This window comes from Peromyscus eremicus, chromosome 8a, assembly GCF_949786415.1.
Source record: "Peromyscus eremicus chromosome 8a, PerEre_H2_v1, whole genome shotgun sequence".
Classification (NCBI taxonomy): domain Eukaryota; kingdom Metazoa; phylum Chordata; class Mammalia; order Rodentia; family Cricetidae; genus Peromyscus; species Peromyscus eremicus.
This window is the reverse complement of record NC_081423.1, coordinates 41,240,587-41,258,322: the sequence shown is the minus strand read 5'-3', so window position 1 is coordinate 41,258,322 and position 17,736 is coordinate 41,240,587. Positions and strand designations below refer to the sequence as shown.

The 17,736-nt window shown below is 44.7% G+C and overlaps 1 protein-coding gene across 3 annotated transcripts; it reads right to left on the bottom strand.

Annotated features, from left to right (window-relative positions):
* Positions 1 to 2,968: 2,968 nt before the first annotated feature.
* Positions 2,969 to 17,118, bottom strand: Mrpl22 (mitochondrial ribosomal protein L22). 3 transcript variants are annotated; one of them, XM_059270619.1, is made up of 7 exons: positions 16,315 to 16,689; positions 12,482 to 12,599; positions 10,300 to 10,365; positions 9,519 to 9,596; positions 8,423 to 8,492; positions 7,949 to 8,019; positions 3,179 to 3,263 (listed from the first exon to the last, which is right to left on the bottom strand). In XM_059270619.1, exons 1-7 carry the CDS (start codon positions 16,317 to 16,319, stop codon positions 3,231 to 3,233), a joined length of 441 nt encoding a protein of 146 aa, XP_059126602.1. In that variant the 5' UTR covers positions 16,320 to 16,689; the 3' UTR covers positions 3,179 to 3,230. The 3 variants fall into 3 exon arrangements, with proteins under 3 accessions (XP_059126603.1, XP_059126601.1, XP_059126602.1); XM_059270620.1 differs by lacking the exons at positions 7,949 to 8,019; positions 16,315 to 16,689 and adding an exon at positions 16,996 to 17,118 and having other exon boundaries at positions 2,969 to 3,263; XM_059270618.1 differs by lacking the exon at positions 7,949 to 8,019 and having other exon boundaries at positions 2,969 to 3,263; positions 16,315 to 16,674.
* Between the last annotated feature and the right edge of the window lie 618 nt (positions 17,119 to 17,736).

The following is a 17,736-nucleotide window of genomic DNA, read 5'->3' as shown; positions in this document are numbered from 1 at the left end:
AAAGGCACAAAGCTACACAGAGAAACCCTGTCTCGGGAAAAAAAAAAAAAAAAAAAAAGAATGGCCAGCCCACCCTGAGATTGTATCTGAGAGCCCCAGCGCAACAGGACTCTTCCTGGCTCTAGCTTTTGGCAGGAAGCCACAAGCCCTCAGCTCTGGCAGTTTTTTCTTTTCTTATCTTAACCTAAGAAGTGGCAGTGGATTCCTGACTCTAATTTGTAGATGTCTTCCCATTCTGTTTCACTTCCTTATTTATTTCATTCCCAACATAACAATCCTTTGGGAAATTCCTGGTAGTCCAGCTTTCCTGACCAACCTCCCTGCTGATCCAGGGAACGCATTTTAAAACAGATATGGGGAATGACAGTCTTTGAACAAAGACTAGGAGGGACTCAGGGCTCCGAGCGCGCTGCAGCCCAGCACCCCGTAGTGCAGCCCTGCTTCCCATCCCTGGCTCAGCATCTAGCTGTCTGGTACTCTGCAGCCCCCATAGCCCTGCATGTCATCATGGAGCACCACTGAAGAGTTGTAGAAAGAACTTGGCTCTTTTCACTTTATTGACACATATCACTTGCACATTTTCCTGTAAATTGCCACTCTAATTATATGAGTGGTTTTGAGACATTGTCTGCATGCATGTGATATACTTGGATTATATTTAGCCCTTCTGCCCCTTGGTCTTCATTTGCGCAGAGTTCGGTTTCCATGTTTATTGACAGGATGTGCTGGCCAGTGCACCCTGCCTGCCGGTCCCAGAACCCCAGTAATCACTTTCAGTTCCTCAGTTTCCACACGAGAAAGTGCGGTTGTCGGTCTTTCGTGACTAAACACAGGCCCTGCGATGTGCGGTTGTCAGTCTCTCGTGACTAAACACAGGCCCTGCGGCTTTCACACATTTGGCTGTAAACAGGGTATATCTTTGGCTTCCTATGTGAAAAGCTATCTCTTGTCTGCAGGTATGAAGAGTATGTGTTAATCGTGTGCAGACACCCCTTTTGTGTATCCCCAGGAGTGACAAGGCTGGACCTGAGGGCAGTTCTAACCTCACTGGTTCTCATCTACCTTTGTGCTGCTGGTATTTTTTTATTTTTCCCAAAGGGATATTCAGATCATTTGCCTATTTTAAACATGGGATTTTTTTTTTTAAGACAGAGTCTCACTGTGTAGCCTTGGCTAGCCTAGAATTCAATATGTAGACCGGGCTGACCTCAAACTCAGAGATCCACCCTTCCCCTGCTTCCTGAGTGCAGGGATTAAAGGCGTAGGACAGCTCCGTGGGCTGAAAGTGGATTCCGTTCAGCTCTCTGTGGATGTGGCTCCCAGCCTGTTCTCACTGCAGACTGCTCACCTGGTGGCTCTCTGCTGTCAGGAAGCTGTTAGTCTGACAGGAGCCATGTGGGGACCCGCTTTCCGGCATCACCTTCCCAGTGTCTTTTTCTGTTTCTGACTCCATTTCTAGCTGCACTTGGGTCTTTAACCCATTCCGAGTTGCTTTTTGCTCAGGCTGAGAGATGGACATTTTATCATCCTGCACGTACACCCCGTTTCCCTAGCACCATACCTTACCTGTCATTTCTCCTTGTTTCTGGCACCTTTGTTGAGAATATGTGGGCAGGCTGGAGAGATAGCGCAGCACTGGCTGCTCTTGAGGAGGACCCAGGTTCAATTCCCAGCAACCACATGGCGGCTCCCAACTGTCTGTAACTCCATCCGAAGCCCTCTTCTCACCTCTGCAGGCCCTGAACATACACGGTGCACAGATAATGCACACTGGAAAAGCATCTCTACACATAATTAAAAAAAAAAGTTCTAAAGAGAATATGTTGGCTAGAAAAGATAGTTTAAAACTGAGAAATTTATAAAATATTGTATTTTTTAAATAGATTTATTTATTATTTGTACAGTATTCTGCCTGCATGTATGCCTGCATGCCATCATGTGGCTGCTGGGAATTGAACTCAGGACCTCTGGAAGAGCAGTCAGTGTTCTTAACCGCTGAGCCAGCCCTCCAGCCCGAGTATTGTATTTTTTTTAAGGATGAATTTTATTTTTAAGTATGTGTATGTGCACGAGTGTAAGTACCTTCAGAGGCCTTCAGGGTGCTGATACCCCTACAGCTGGAGTTACAAGCAGTTGTGAGCTACTCATGTGAATGCTGGGAACCAGACTCAGGTCACCTCCAAGAGCAGCAAGCACTCCTAACAACTGCTCATAATGCACTGTTTTAATAGTTTTAAGCAGTGTCTGGGATGTAGCTGAGTGGTAGAGCATTTGCCCACCATGCCTGAGACCCAGTGCTGTGGATAAGTGAGTTTATCCTGGGGTGTCTGTCTTGTCCAATTGCTCTGTGTGTCTGAGGTTTCTTACATATCAATAGCATACTGGTTTTGTTACTGTGGCTATCTGTACCATGTTGTCTAGCCTGGCCCCAAACTTAGTACTTAAGAGGATCTTGTCATTTACCAAGCTCTGTGCTAGTAGTTACACTGAAGAGAAGCTGAAGAAGTTAAAAAAAAAAAAAAAGTGCCTGGAATTGAGGATTTTGGTTAAAGTGTTCCAAGTGTTCCTACTATAAGCAATAACATACAGATCAAGCAATCACATCAAAATACTAATGTCATTCTTCACAGACAGACAGACAGACAGACAGAGGAAGGGAGGAAGAGATGGAAGGACAGAGGGAGGAGGAGGGAGGGATCTATGAGAGCCAAGCAGTACTACTTTGATATTAATTCCCGCTATGAGAGCGCCACCTACTGTTTGGTTTTAGAATGTAATGGTTGGTTCAAGTCCTCTTCATCTTGAAAAATGAAACAAAATCATCCTCTGGCTCTGCACATGCACACAGGGATATGCACACCCACACACCTGCATAGGAACCCCCCCTCCTTCCACCCTTCCTCTCCCCCCCCATACACACACACACACACACACACAAAAAAACCTGCAATCATACACTGCACATCAATTCAATGACAAAGCATAAAAACTATTTGTTTTTACTTTTTAAAACAAATGTAAAATATATACACTGTGGAGCCAGAATGACCATCACAGAGTGTGGATGATGGTCCGGTTTCGAAGTTGCTGAATATACTCCTTGGCATGGTCGACTGTTGTCTTGGGTGCTTCGGGTAGGGGTGGGGGTCCTTCCACCAGCTTCACAAAATAGTGGCAATAGACCTTCTCCATGATGCCAAAGCGACCTCGGCCATGGTAACGGATGCGCTTCAGGCACTGGCCTCGACCTGAGGTAGACTCAGCTATGGAGGAAAGAAAGAAGAATGATGGGACATGTCTGCTATCCATAGGACGGCATCCGGACCAGCTAAGCAAGCCCTGACCCATCTTTCACTAGATCCTAAGACTACAAGAGGTTGCTGGTGGGCTAGAACACACTCATCTCAACCACAAGTCTCTGGAGCACTACCTAGGAACCATGCAATGCTCTAGGAGATGAAGCATGGACCCTGCCGCCACACAGTTTATGCTGGAGGAAAACAGAAAATATGGTAACACTTTCAATTAATGCAAGTTTCATGAATTAAACAAATCTGACTAACGGGACATACACTAGTGGCATGGTGCTGGTGCCTGTAATCCAGGAAGCAACGGCAGGAAGATCAGGATTTCAAGGCCATCCTTAGCTACACAGCAAATTCAAGGCCAGTCTTTTGTTTTGTTTGTTTTTCGAGACAGGGTTTCTCTGTGTAGCCCTGGCTGTCCTGGAACTCACTCTGTAGACCAGGCTGGCTTCGAACTCACAGAGATCTGCTTGCCTCTACCTCCAGAGAGCTGGGATTAAAAGCATGCACCACCATGCCAGGCTATTAAGGCAGTCTTAAATAAAAGAGGCATCCCTGAGGAGAAACCTGACCTGAGACCAGAATCATCCTCCATCCCTGTTCCTGTCAGAGGGCAGTAAACACATCCTGTCTGATGCAAGCACACCCAGCTTGTTTAGGAAGACAACAGGGCACACTGACACCAACCATGTGTAAGAAGCACACAAACAAAAGGAAATAAGAGACGCGCATGGGGACAGACTGTATATGGTCCTGCAAGCGAAGGGAAATTCCATCCCCAGCACTCAGGTGAACAAGGCAGGAACAGGGCTGGTAAATGACTCTATGTAAGGCACTTGCCATGCAGGCCTGACAACCTGAGTTTGCCCTTGGAATCCACATAGAGGTGCAGAGACATGATTCCACAAAATTGTCTTCTGACCTCCACAAGCAGGCTATGGTGCACACTGTGGCATGTGCATATATACTATCTTGGATATTCCGAACAGTGCCCCACTAAACATGGTGTGCAGTGTCTATGGTATGCTGACTCAAAGTCATTTGGATGTGTGTTTAGGAGTGCTGTGGCTGCATCATGTGGTTGGTCTGTTTTCAGTTTTAGAGAGCTCTTCATAGTGATTTCCATAGTGGCTACACTAGTTCATATTCCCACAGAGGTGTCTAAGGCTCCCACTGCCCACTCTGGCTGAGGATGTTGAACCTTTGTTCATGTATTTTACATTTTTCTCTTAAGAACTGTGTAATTCATTTGCCTGCTCATTGATTAGATGATTCAGTGGTTTTGGTCTGTGTTTTTTTTTTTTTTTTTCTCTCTCTCTCTCTCTTTCATAGATCAGCAGGTTTTTCACTCTGATGACTAGAAGGCTCCATTTCAGTCACTCTCATGGCAGAGGCACAATATAAAAAGACATTTAAAGTTTACATGCAATCCTTTATTGACCTCCTTCCACCTAGCAATTCATGTATCTTTTCTCCCCCACAACAACCTCTACTCTGAGATAGTTTCTCTGTGTAGGTCTAGCTGTCTTGCAAATCATCATGTAGACCAGGCTGGCCTTGAACTCAAAGAGCCACCTGCCTCTGCCTCCTGGGTGTTGGTACTAAAGGTGTGTGCACCACCACCAGCAATTAATCCATCTTTTAGATAATTTGTGGTTGTTCTCAGTTTTATTGTGGCTAAAGGGTGGCAGCATGAGCCAGTCCTAAAATCCTTGTGTAATAAGCACTAGTAAGAGAATCCACACCCTGAATCCCATTCAGAACAGGCAGCTAGAAGTTAGCACATCTATCACTCATGAGAGATTAACACTGAGGTCCTAAGGGCTAAAGAAAGTCCTTACCTGTGGGAGGCCAGCTCCCACCTTTTAAAAGGGTTCCTATGAGGAGGAGAGAGGGATAAGAAACTTTCAGATAGAAAGATAGTGGCAAAGAGGAGAAAGAAACACAGGATAACTTCAGGAAGACCTGAATCAAAACCCAATGGCCCCTTCTGCCTCTTCAAAAGGGCTTTTTATAACAATGCCAAGGGGTGGGGCAAAAGACCTCCCCCTAGCTAGATCAAAAACCACCACACAGCCAAGTGTAGACCCTTCCAAACACCTGGTAAACACACCCATGGTCAAATCATCTCCTTATGCAGCCCTGCTGGGTAAAGCAAGCTCAGATTCTTTGACCCTAAATTCCTCAACACTCACGAGGAAATCTATGTGGGTCTCTACATCTCCCCCTTCTTAATATAATAAAGGGCCCCTTAGACCTCTCAGATAGACTGTGCCTGTCATAGGTCGTCCTTCTTCCCTAATCAGCCTTACCTGTCCTGGAGATACACTTTCCATCAAGCATTTTCCATCAAGCATATTCTGTCTTAGGTTGGCAGCTAGGAAGAAGAACTTTACCTGTCCCTGACTACCAGCACCTGGCAGGGAGAATTACAGAGCTTAACTTGGCTCTGACTCAGGTCCCTACCAAGAGCTTGCAAGTAGCTGGAACAACCACAGCAATCCCTATGGCAGCCACACCCCCAGTAAAGGAGTAGAGGATGACCAAGATGGAATGTCCTTTTGTAATGGGTCTAAGATGTCTATAACAGCCTTAGCTGTGCCAAGCCCTTTTGTAAATCAAAAAACTCCTGATGCAACCACATCAAACTTAAAAGACTCTCTTAGCTTCACTAAACCATAGTTGATTAAAATCAACAAATTAACATAATTCTAGTTTAAATATTACTATACATATTTACAACTAGCATGAATATTACTGTACATATTTAGAATTCTTACAAACTTACATTCAAAAGCAAACTCTCTATAGGACTACTTTGCAACTTTAGCAAACATCTAAGAGAGCTCTCTTAACAGAGCTATTTACATTTTCTTCCAACAAGATAGAGGGTATATGAATCGTGAGTCACCATAGTTAAACTTGTAGGAGAACTCAAAACTGTTTCATTTCTGAGGTCTGCAAAAGTTCAAAAAACTCAGTTCTAAAAACAGTCTTAAAGTTCCACTGACAGCCCAAGATCAGGGCCTGGCTTGTTAGCCGCTCTGAAGTCCCTTTTAGCAGTCCAAGTCATAATGACTTTTAGGCAAACGGTTCCAAATATGAGAAGTCCCAAATTTGTTGCTGCTCCCCTGCATGCAACAACTCAGTTCAATTCAAACAAGCATTGCTGAAACTCCACTCTCAGTTACAACAACTTTTTATGGCAGTCTTTCCAGAGGAACCTTGCCTCAGGGCGAAGGTGGCTACCATAATAACTGAGCTGCTACAGAGCTTCTTTCAGAAAGCTTTCTGCTCAGCCACCAAACAGAAACTGTGTGACTTTAGCTGCTAACTCCATTCAGCTTTTTTACTGTCCCAGTCTGTCTGCACCTCCTGTCTCTGAGCCTGCCCACCTAGAGACCCCAGGATCCTGAGGTCCAGAGGGCGCTCTTGTGCCTTGTGCTGCATGGCTGAATGCCGCCCCTGTGCTACAAGCTACAGTTCTTGAGCAGCCCTTCTGGGTCCAGGAGGAAACCTAACCACAGCCAGTTGCAGCTGCTGTACCCCTGGCTCCTCAATTACAGGGAACACTTGAAAGCTTTGCACCTCCTTCCCTCTGCTAGCTGCTTCTGTAATAATAGCTTAAAGGGGAGATGCAGAACTAGCAGCAAAGGTTTGCCATGTTCCAGGAGATCTTTGTGCCAGGGCAAGCAATTACGGGTGAATTTTCCATTCTGATAGATGACCCCCCCCCCAGGTGAGTCTAATTCTGCCCTTACAGAAGGAAAATGAGTACTCTTCTGAGAAGGAAAGACCTGAAGAGCCTCCAGTTTTGGGGAAAGAGAAATTACTAACTCTTTCAAGTCCTTCAGTTCCTCCCTTGTCTCATCCCAACACTTCCGTTCCTTAAACTTGGCTTCATGGCCAAGAGGGAACTGACTCTGATTGAACGATGTAAAAGTGTTCTCATCTAGCGGCAGCTCCAGTGGAATGGAGGGTCTTATTCCACTCATATCTGTCAGGGAAAATTATCCCTGCTACTCAAGACTTAGATCTAAGCTGTACCAAATTAATGCCCACAGGCCAAAAGCTTCCATGGGAATCTTTTCTAGCCCATGTTTCTCATAATATTGTTGCAGTTTGACTCCAATTCTCCCCCAGGAATCTGTGTCCAGAGTCCTATAGTCAGAAAACCAAGGACACAGTTCCTCTACAAACTCCAAGAACCTCTGCACTACATTAACTTCCCTAGTTTTCAAACTTTCTACAAGTGAATATACATAAATCTGTGAACTATTTCCCTGCCCAATAGCGGCTTTTCTTTCTCAGAACGCTAAGTCCGCAGTGGCTGCTTGTTCCTTGACACAGTTTTCAGGTCAGGTACTAGGGAAATTCTACCCTTACCCTAAGTTTCTTCCTATACAATATTCCTATACCTAAACCCTATATTTTTTCCTAATTTAATAGATAGAAATTGAGAAAGAAAGAAAGAAAGAAAGAAAGAAAGAAAGAAAGAAACCTAGAGAGAGAGAGAGAGATTTGCTGCAGCCTAACTTTTCTATATACAGTTTTTGCTCCCGAAGAATAAAATACCACCACCTTAATCTTAATACAAAACCAGACATGTCCAACTGCTTCCACAGTGCTCCTCACCCACTTACTTCCTCTGCACCCAAGTCCCTAGTTCTGGCATCATCTGTGGGAAGCCAGCTCCCACCTTTTAAAAGAGTTCCTATGAGGAGGAAAGAGGGATAAGAAACTTCACAGGATAGCTGTAGGAGGACCTGGATCAAAACCCAATGGTCCCTTCTGCCTCTTCAAAAGGGCTTTTTATAAGAATGCCAAGGGGCAAGGCAAAAGATCTCCCCCTTGCTAGATCAAAGCACACTGCACAGACAAGTACAGACCCTTCCAAACACCTGGTAACCACACCTGTGGTCAAATCATCTCCTTATGCAGCCCTGCTGGGTAAAGCAAGCTCAGATTCTCAGACCCTGAGTAAGTAAATCTCTGTGGGTCTCTACACTTACCAGAACAGGCAATTGGCCTAAGTATTCAGATACCAAAGACCATTTTCACCAAACTTGGCATCAAGTGAAAGACATCCCTAGTGCTGAAGATAGAAAAAGTCTTACCTATATATAAGTTGGATCTGAATTCCACATTATGGTCTCTCACTGCCATGTCTTGTGCTTCTAAGAGTACCTTAAACAACAAGAAAGACCTGCTCATATACTGATTTTGAACTAAAGTGGGATTAAATATCTCATCTTTTGCTATGTCTAAAACGTGCCTAGTCAAACCTTCACTTCACAGTGAACTTTTATTTATTGGTGGAGTTTTTTGTTTTGTTTTTTGAGACAAGGGCTCACTTTGCAGCTCTGGCTGCCCTGGAACTCACAGAGATTGGCCTGTCTCTGTCTCCAATTCCTAGCCACAGTCAACTTTTTTAAGGCATCAAATGCTGGTTGTACCAAGGAAAAGGGACCAGAAAACATCCCTTTCTCAGAACTAGCATAGGGCCCATGGCCCTGCTGAGGCTCTGTAAGGGAAGGGAGGAGAGCCCATACCCCAAGTCATGCCATTGGAAGGAACACCAAATCTGAGTCAGGGACTCCAGCATTCTAAAGGGAAGAGCCATGTGCCTAGTACATTAGGACTGTGTCCAATGAGGCATTAGAGACCCTAGGGACCACCTATGTACAAATACAAACCGATGACCACAGGAGAAGCATCAGAGACAACAAGCTTCCAAGTGTCCTGAGTGCCACGCCAGGGCTTCTTCCGTCCAACTGCTTATACAAAACTGTAAGTTCTCATTGTGGAAGTTGGCTCCCCAACCCTCAAAAAAGACTCTTGTGAGAAACAAAAACCACACTGAGTTCCGGCTGGAAGTGCAGTTTGGTGGCAGAGTATGTCCCTAGCATATGCTAGGCCCTGAGTTTCATCTTTAGCATCACTCCAAAATAAGGGCCAGTTATTTGTTAAAAAGGCTTCCAATCATTTCATCAACAATAAAAAAAAGTGTCTGGTGCATATAAAGGCATCTGAGGAAAAATGCATGTAAAGCATCCATTTCTCAGGAATAAGGGACTTAAGGGACTTAAGAAAACTGGGAGCCCTGAATCTGCATCTCATAAAAAAAATACATTTACACTACAAATCTTAAGAATCCAAGATTTAGGCTTAAAGACAGCTGCATACCCATCCCTCCCAACCACCAAGTCTTACCTCTTTAATTATTTGAGCCCCCTTTTTATCATTGAATTCCAACTGAGCCAAAGCCTGATCAATAGACATGCCTCGTATCTAAAGGGGGACAGATGAATGAACAAACTTCTTCTAAAAGGCAATGTTTCCTTTCAATGACAGCAAGAACCTTAAACAATCAGTTAGAATTCTAGAAACTATGAGTTGAAACCAAGCAAAATAGAAAAAAAGGTTTGAAAGGGATCCTATCTTTTAGTTAAAGATTACACTTACATGCTGTAAGCACAAAGCAGTTTTATGTACAACAGTTTCAGATCTATTAAGGCAGGCACAACTGAGACAGGCTGATGTCAACCACACTCATCCTCCACACACGGGATGAATGGTTCTGCATTTATAAATCAATTGCTGCGTTTCTCTTTGCTCCTCACCAAGGAGAATATGCAAGAACCAACAGTATCATGAGGTTAAACCTGTTTGTACAGGTAAGCAAGCAAATGTCCTGGGGTGTCTCTCTCCTTCTCCAAGATAAACACTTAAGAACTAGAGTCACAGCATTAAAACTACTACAGACAAGCAAGCAGGTGCCCTGGGTCCTCCGGTTGTCAGAAACTCTGCCACCCTTGTTTGAGTGTCTATTTCCACTGTGAGTTAGTGTCTCTGTTGATGACCTGCTCATCACTGAACACAAAATGACATTCCCTATCCTTTGGGAAAGTTGAGGTAATAATCATCAAGTCTTCAGAGGGAAAACACAGCTTCTTTTTCTGGGTATTACATGGGAGTAGTCATGTTAGCTTACCAATTTTGCCAGATACCACATCTTGTCCTTGCTGTATTTTATTTGTCTCCTACAATGGTAAATTTCCTTGCAAGTGGGAAGAAAAGAAAAACATGTTGTAGCAGGTTTATCAAAGTGACAGTGACATAACTATTAGTTTCCATACTCTATGCCCAATGACAACACTGTTGTCACAGGAAATAAAACACTACAAAGACCCCAGAGATTCTCCTTTTTATACAAAGTTTGCTTTTTTCTTTTTTTTTTTTTCTTTTTTTTTTTTTTTTTGGTTTTTCGAGACAGGGTTTCTCTGTGTAGCTTTGCGCCTTTCCTGGAACTCACTTGGTAGCCCAGGCTGGCCTCGAACTCACAGAGATCCGCCTGGCTCTGCCTCCTGAGATTAAAGGCGTGCACCACCACTGCCTGGCAAAGTTTGCTTTTTTCAAAGTCTCATTATGTTCAAAGATTAGTAAGGCAGATACAGAAACTGTAATTCTTTAACCAAGCAACTACTGAACAAGTCACAGTTTTTAGTAAGTTGAGTAGGGAGAGGAATCATCTTATAATCCTTTTTTTTTTTTTTTGGTTTTTCGAGACAAGGTTTCTCTGTGTAGCTTTGCGCCTTTCCTGGAACTCACTTGGTAGCCCAGGCTGGCCTCGAACTCACAGAGATCCGCCTGGCTCTGCCTCCCGAGTGCTGGGATTAAAGGCGTGCGCCACCACCGCCCGGAGTCTTATAATCCTTTTATAAACTGAAACCGACAACCAAGTGGTTTACATGAGACCTGAAAGCCAGCAAGCACAGGGAAAAGCCAGGCATGGAGGAATCCAAGTCTAGCATGGGTGCCTCCTGTGGTGGTCTGGACGGAAATGGCCCCCAAAGACTCATAGGGAGTGTCATTATTTGAAAGGATTAGGATATGTAAGCTTGTTAGAGCAGGTATGGCCTTGTTGGAAGAAGTGTGTCACTGGGGGTGGGCTTTGAGGTTCCAGAAGCTCAAGCCAGGCCCAGTGGCTTTCTCTCTCTTTCTGCTGCCTGCCCATCTGCATGTAGAACTCTCAGCTACCTCTCCAGCACCACATCTGCCTGCATACCACCATGCTACCACCAAGACAATAATGGACTAAATCTCTGAACCTATAGCCAGCGCCAATTAAATGTTTTCCTTTATAGGAGTTGCTGATGCTGGGCAGTGGTGGTGCACACCTTTAATCCCAGCACTTCAGAGGCAGAGGCAAGTGGATCTCTGTGAGTCTGAGGCCAGCCTGGTCTACAGAGTGAGTCCCAGGACAGCTAGCACTGTTACACAGAGAAACCCTGTCTTGGGAGAAGAAAAAAAAAAAAAAAAAAAAAAAAAAAGGTCGCTGTGGCCATCGTGTCTTTTCACAGCAAGAGAAACACCAAAGCACTCCCTAACTTCCCTGAAGACTCTAAAGTCAACCTTCTTCCAACTGTTAGCCCTATTACCACTTAAAAAAATTTTAAAAAATATATTTTTAACTAAATTTTTTTTAATTAGATGGCTGGAGTTGTGGCTCAGTTGTGAGAATGTTTGCCTAGTGCTGGACTTGAGCCCTGGAGGTGCTCACACTGGATGTGGTAGTGCTCTCGTGTAATTCCTAAACTTTTTAGCAGCTGTGTATGCATGCCACCACAAACTCATTTAGAGCTGGAGGCTGCTTTACATCTCAGACCAGGAGGGGTCGCACGTGCTCTCGGGTGGTCAGAGCAGGAGCAACAAAAAGGAAGCTTGGCTTGCAGCTGGTTCCCATTGCCCTTGGGCAGAACGGCAGGACAAGGACAGCTGGATCAGCAGCAGGTCTTCTTTGTTCCATGTCATGAGTGTATCTTACTGATTTCATTTCCCTAATCAATTTGACCTGGCCCATTTCAACTGGCAACCTAAGATACAGACGCAATCTGGTATGCTTAAGTCAGTTCATTAGAACATATAAATTACTGCACGATATCCCTTTAACATGGAACAAAAAACTCACTGCTGGACACATAAGAACACAAGGACTGTCAGGCAGGACACAGTGGTGCACACCTTCAATCACAGCACTTGGGAGGCAGAGACAGGCAGATTTCTGTAAGTTCAAAGCCATCCTGGGCTAAATGCTGAATTCAATACCAGTCTATACGGTATAAGACCTGACTCAAAAGGAAAAAAAAATAGATTACTTCTACGCATAAACTTACTGCTGGTCTCCGAGGTTCATCAGGCAGTTGTGGTGGGTAAACAATCTTATTCTTCTTCTCCCATCTTCGAGAAATGTCAAGAGAAGCACTTGTGTGGATACATGATTGGGGTAGAACTCTGAAAGGAAAGAAATCTGTAAGACGATCAAAACTTGGAACTTTTCTGCAGTTTTGGAAGACACATCACCACCATTTGGGCAATTTCAGGCTCACAACTGGAAGTTCATCCAGTTCATCTAAAAGAAGGCTTTATCCAGACACCTCAGAACTCGTTTAGCTGGAGGCTAAGATGAGAGCTTGCAGTTTGTGTAAGCCAAATGATGAGCAGGTATTAACCCACTCTTGGCCCAATAGGTGAATACTAACAACTTAGTCCTAATAAAGACTGGAAGAAGATACAATGGACTTATTCCTTATCTGACCGGTAGAGTTCCCCATATTCTGTTGAATATGCAAGACAAATAAATGAAACAACTAGACAATATAAAACTAAAGCACAGGGAAGACAGCAAAGAACTTCAGAGTGGCTTCAGGCAACTTTTTTTTTGGTGGGGGTTATTTGAGACAGGGTCTCACTATGTAGCCTTGGCTATCCTGGAACTCACTCTGTGGACCAGGCTGGCCTCAAACTCACAGAGATCTGCCTAACTCTACTTCCCAAGTGCTAGGATTAAAGGTGCATGCCACCACACTCAGAAAGATAACTCTTAAATAAGATTCACCTAGCAGAGAAGAAGACACAGACTGTCACCAATGGCAAAGGCCTTTATCACCTGTGCAAAGGGACAGACCTGAGAACAGGAGAGGTCTGATGTGAATGTTAGGTATTGAACCAGGTGGTGGTTGCACACTCCTTTAATCCCAGCACTTGGGAAGCAGAGGCAGGTGGATCTCTGTGAGTTCGAGATCTGCCTGGTTTACAAAGCGAGGTCCAGAAACTCTGGGGAAGGGGGAGAGAAAAAAATCATCAGAGAGGCAAAAGATTTCTGTTAATGCTGATTAGCAGATTGGGACTTGGTAATGAAAACTTTAAATTCACTATTCCATGGTCTGCACACCCCAAATGTCCATTCTTCCTCCTGTCTTCCCCAGTAGCAGTCACTCTGTATCACTCAATAAACCCTTCTTGGAAAGCAGTGTCCTGGAGTACATCTTCAACTTCCCTGCCAGGGCCAGCCACCAAGTCTTATTGATACTACCAAGAACTGTCTCTCAGATGCTTGGTGTATTCGTTTATTGGCTCCCAGATAAAGGTTCTTATCCATGGTACTTGGCCCTGTTGCTCTAGACCTAAGGTGGCCTACTCTGTTGCAGCAAGAATGCACGGCAAAAATGCATGGCAAGGACGCATGACAAGAATGCACTGCAAGAATGCAGAGGATCTTCCCACTTCAGGGTAGTGGGAAAACAGAGGAAGGAAAGGTATCTTCAAAGCCATGGCCCCCAGTGACCTAACTTCTTCCCACTAGGACCCATCTGAAAGGTGCAGCCACCTCCCAATGCAATAATAAGAAAGTGAAAACAATTAGTAATCAGGAATCTTTTCTAAAATGCCTAACTCTACCCCACAGTTTGCTATAGATGGAGACGCTGCAACCACCCTAGCTCAGGACTGCCATCCACAGCTACAACCGTGGCCTCTTGATCACTGCTCTTCCACCACCTCACCAAGTTTCTAACCCTCTTTTTTTCCCAAGACAGGGTTTCTCTGTGTAGCCCTGGCTGTCCTGGAACTCACTATGTAGACCAGGCTGGCCTCAAACTCAGAGATCTGCCTGCCTCTGCCTCCCCAGCCATGTGATTAAAGGCGTGCACCACCACCACCTGGCTCCACCACCACCACCTGGCTCCACCACCACCACCTGGCTCCAACCCCTCTTTCTATGCCTGAGCACCACAAGGAACCCCTTCTGAAACAAGAATGCTCATGTCCTCCTTCAGTTTAAAATTCTTTGTTGAAGTAAGAAAAATGAGTAACTATTTTATTATTTATATATTTTAATTTTGTATGTATGGCTTTTTTTGAGTCAGGATCTCTCTATGTAGTCTTGGCTATCCTGGAGCTCTCTATAGACTAGGTTGGCCTTGAACTCACAGACATCCACTTGCCTCTGCCTTCTGAGTACTAGGATTAAAGGTGTTCACCACCAAGCCCAGGTTTTTGTTTGTTTGGCTGTTTTTGGGTTTTTTGTTTTTTTGTTTGTTTTGTTTTGTTTTGTTTTGTTTTGTGACAGGGTTTCTCTATATAACAGCCCTGGCTGTCCTGGCTGTTAAATAGAGACCAGGCTGGCCTCAAACTCACAGAGATCCACATTCCTCTGCCTCCCAAGTGCTGGGATTAAAGGCCTGCACTACCACACTCATCCCAGTTTAGTATTTATACATTATAAACACTATTATTGTATGGGTATGAGTATTTTGCCTGTATGTAAGTCCTCATCACAATATGTATTACTCTTGGAGGCCAAAAGAGGGCATCAGATCTTCTGGAATTACAAACGTTGTTAGCTAACATGTGGTACTGGGAATTGGAACCAGGTCCTCTGGAAGAGCAGCCAGTGCTGTAACCACTGAGCCATCCACCCAGCCCCCATGATTATATCTTTCTATTCTATGTCTTCCCCAGTGTCACTGAAAACTGAGAGTCCTGGTGTGCAAGCCAGCAGATCCCTATGTAAGAAGAGGATTGAAATTTCCTACAGTAAATGACCCACCTGGAAGCCATGAGTACCCTAGACCCCAGACTACGTTCTTGAAACATCATTTCCTACTGAAAAGAAACAAACTTCTGGAGGAAGTGGCTGGTCACAAGATCCTAAAGCAGAAAGTATGTAAAACAAGTAAGAAATAGTTTGCCAGATCACAAGCCAAGCAAGCTAGCACAGACCACAGAAGCACATGAAAGGAGCCTGGGAGCCACTTACAGACAACCCCACAGGCCAACATGGGACAACCCTGGCATTCGTGAAGGTAGTATCTTTAGGGAGTTGAAACCGTCAAATATATTTAAAGCCAAAATGAAACAGTGTAAATGAGATACCACAGTAAAATGGTTAACCTGGCACTTAGGACTCTCAGTAAATTTAGATATAATTTTATGTCATAGGAGCGTAAAATGAACTTTGTTCTGTTGTTGCTGGATGACTAATTAATGCATCACAGCGGGCAGTATCCCGCACAGCATAGTACTGATGGCCAGGAGTTTTGAAAATGAGGCCCGCTGAACAGTTATCTGTCCTGAGATCTCTAGACCTTACAGTACCCAGCTTCAAACTTCCTTATCCAGTTTGAATCGTGAGTGTTTACATTTCTGCATCGTTAACATCGGTTAACTTCTTTGGGCCTCGGTTTTCTTATGTGTCAGAAAGAAGAATGTGACCATGTCTCTAAGGCCGCTAACATTTCTTTTAATATCATCACTCACAACAGGTTGACAGAACCATGAACTGCTCGGCTCTGACTTTAATCCGTCTTCTAAGAAGCCACTATGATAAACTATTGAACAAGATTTCGCCGGGCGGTGGTGGCGCACGCCTTTAATCCCAGCACTCGGGAGGCAGAGGCAGGCGGATCTTTGTGCGTTTGAGGCCAGCCTGGTCTACAGAGCGAGATCCAGGAAAGGCACAAAACTACCCAGAGAAACCCTGTCTCAAAAAAAACCAAAAAAAAAAAAAAAATTTCTTCAGAGTGAGGTACACACCCTCTGACATCCCTTCATGCAGCAGTGCCTTCCATTTCTCAAGTCCTCTATACAAATTTGGCAAATTAAATATAATGCTTGGTAAGTGAAATGTGCCATGAATTAATAATGGCAAAGTTTTACGAATACTTACAACATTCTCAAGGCTCAAATGGGTCTTCAGCTGAATCAAGCAAGTACCAAACCACCATAATTAAGTGGAAATATTACTCTAAACAAAGTAATTAATTTACAAGTACTATACACGCAATCAAAACTTCCTCAGTACCCTATGGCTCCACACCAGTGCTAACTCAATTGCATTCCTTAATTTCTACACAAGAACGTTTGCCTCCTAGCATGATGTTGCACGGCCTGGGATCCCAACCTAAGACTGGGAGGTGGAGGCCAGCCTGACCTATGTAGAGAGACTCACAAACAAACAAAAAAATGAAAAGCTTTTCTCAAGAGGCTCCAGAGCAAAGGGGTCAAAACTCCAGTTGCCTGAGGCGCTGAGAGTATGTTCAGCACAATGTCAGGCAAACCTCCAAACTGTCCTTGCCCACGTAAGTAACCACAGAAGTAGCTAGGACGTTTGCTGGTATACCACACGACATAAAGAGTCGAATCGTGGCAGAAAATAGGAAGAGGCTGTTCAGAAAGCACTGAGAGGTGCCCTCGGGGGCAACAGTCCCCACAGGGTTACAAAGCTCAGTCTCTGGCCGAGCGGCCCTTCCACCGAGCCCCAAAGCACAGCCTGGCACACAAGCGCCCTGTCATGGATGCAGACGCGGCGCAGCCTGGGCCGTGAGAATCTCCACGGCAGGAGACTTACCGCGGCGTCTGCGATGCCCGGATCCTCAGGTTAGGTACCCACAGCGCACCTGCAACATGAATACGAGCTGTCAACTCTGATTCTCACTGTCTCCCCGTCCCCAAATTCTAGGAAAGCCTTAAGCCTTACCCAACTGCCGCAGCACTGCGGCCGCCATGTCTGGCCGTACGGAAGCCCCGGAGTTCAAACGCCGGGCTGACTGCACGCATGCGCAGTCCGAGGCCAGCTCCCCTCCCCCACACACCCGGAAAGTCTGAATGCGTTGCCATGGAGACCTAGAATGCGTGGTTCGGGCTTAAAGTCTAGTCAGACAAGTCTCGCTTTAGAGTAAGTAAATGACCTCATAAAGACTGAAAATCAGTGGGTTTTCGGAAATTCACCTGGATTCAGAAAAATTGTGTTCTCACCCATAAACAGCCTGAAAGAGCAGGGGAACCTGTTAATCCCAAAGATTCGAGGCCAAAGATACAAGGAGAAAGACCACCTATCCAAATCATCATGGCCAAATTAATTAAAGCAAGCAATTAATTAAAGCAAGCTTTTTTATTATTATTATTATTATTATTTGTGTGCACGAGCTGCCTCCCCCTAAGGCAAGGTTCGAGAGGTCATCTTCCGATGTGAGGAAGACAAGGTTGATATAGCTCAGGTAGAGGGTTTCCAAATGGGTGATTTGGTGGGCAAAATAGGTGGGGTTACAGGAGCAGAACACAAGCATACGTTAGTTATAACAAACTCCTG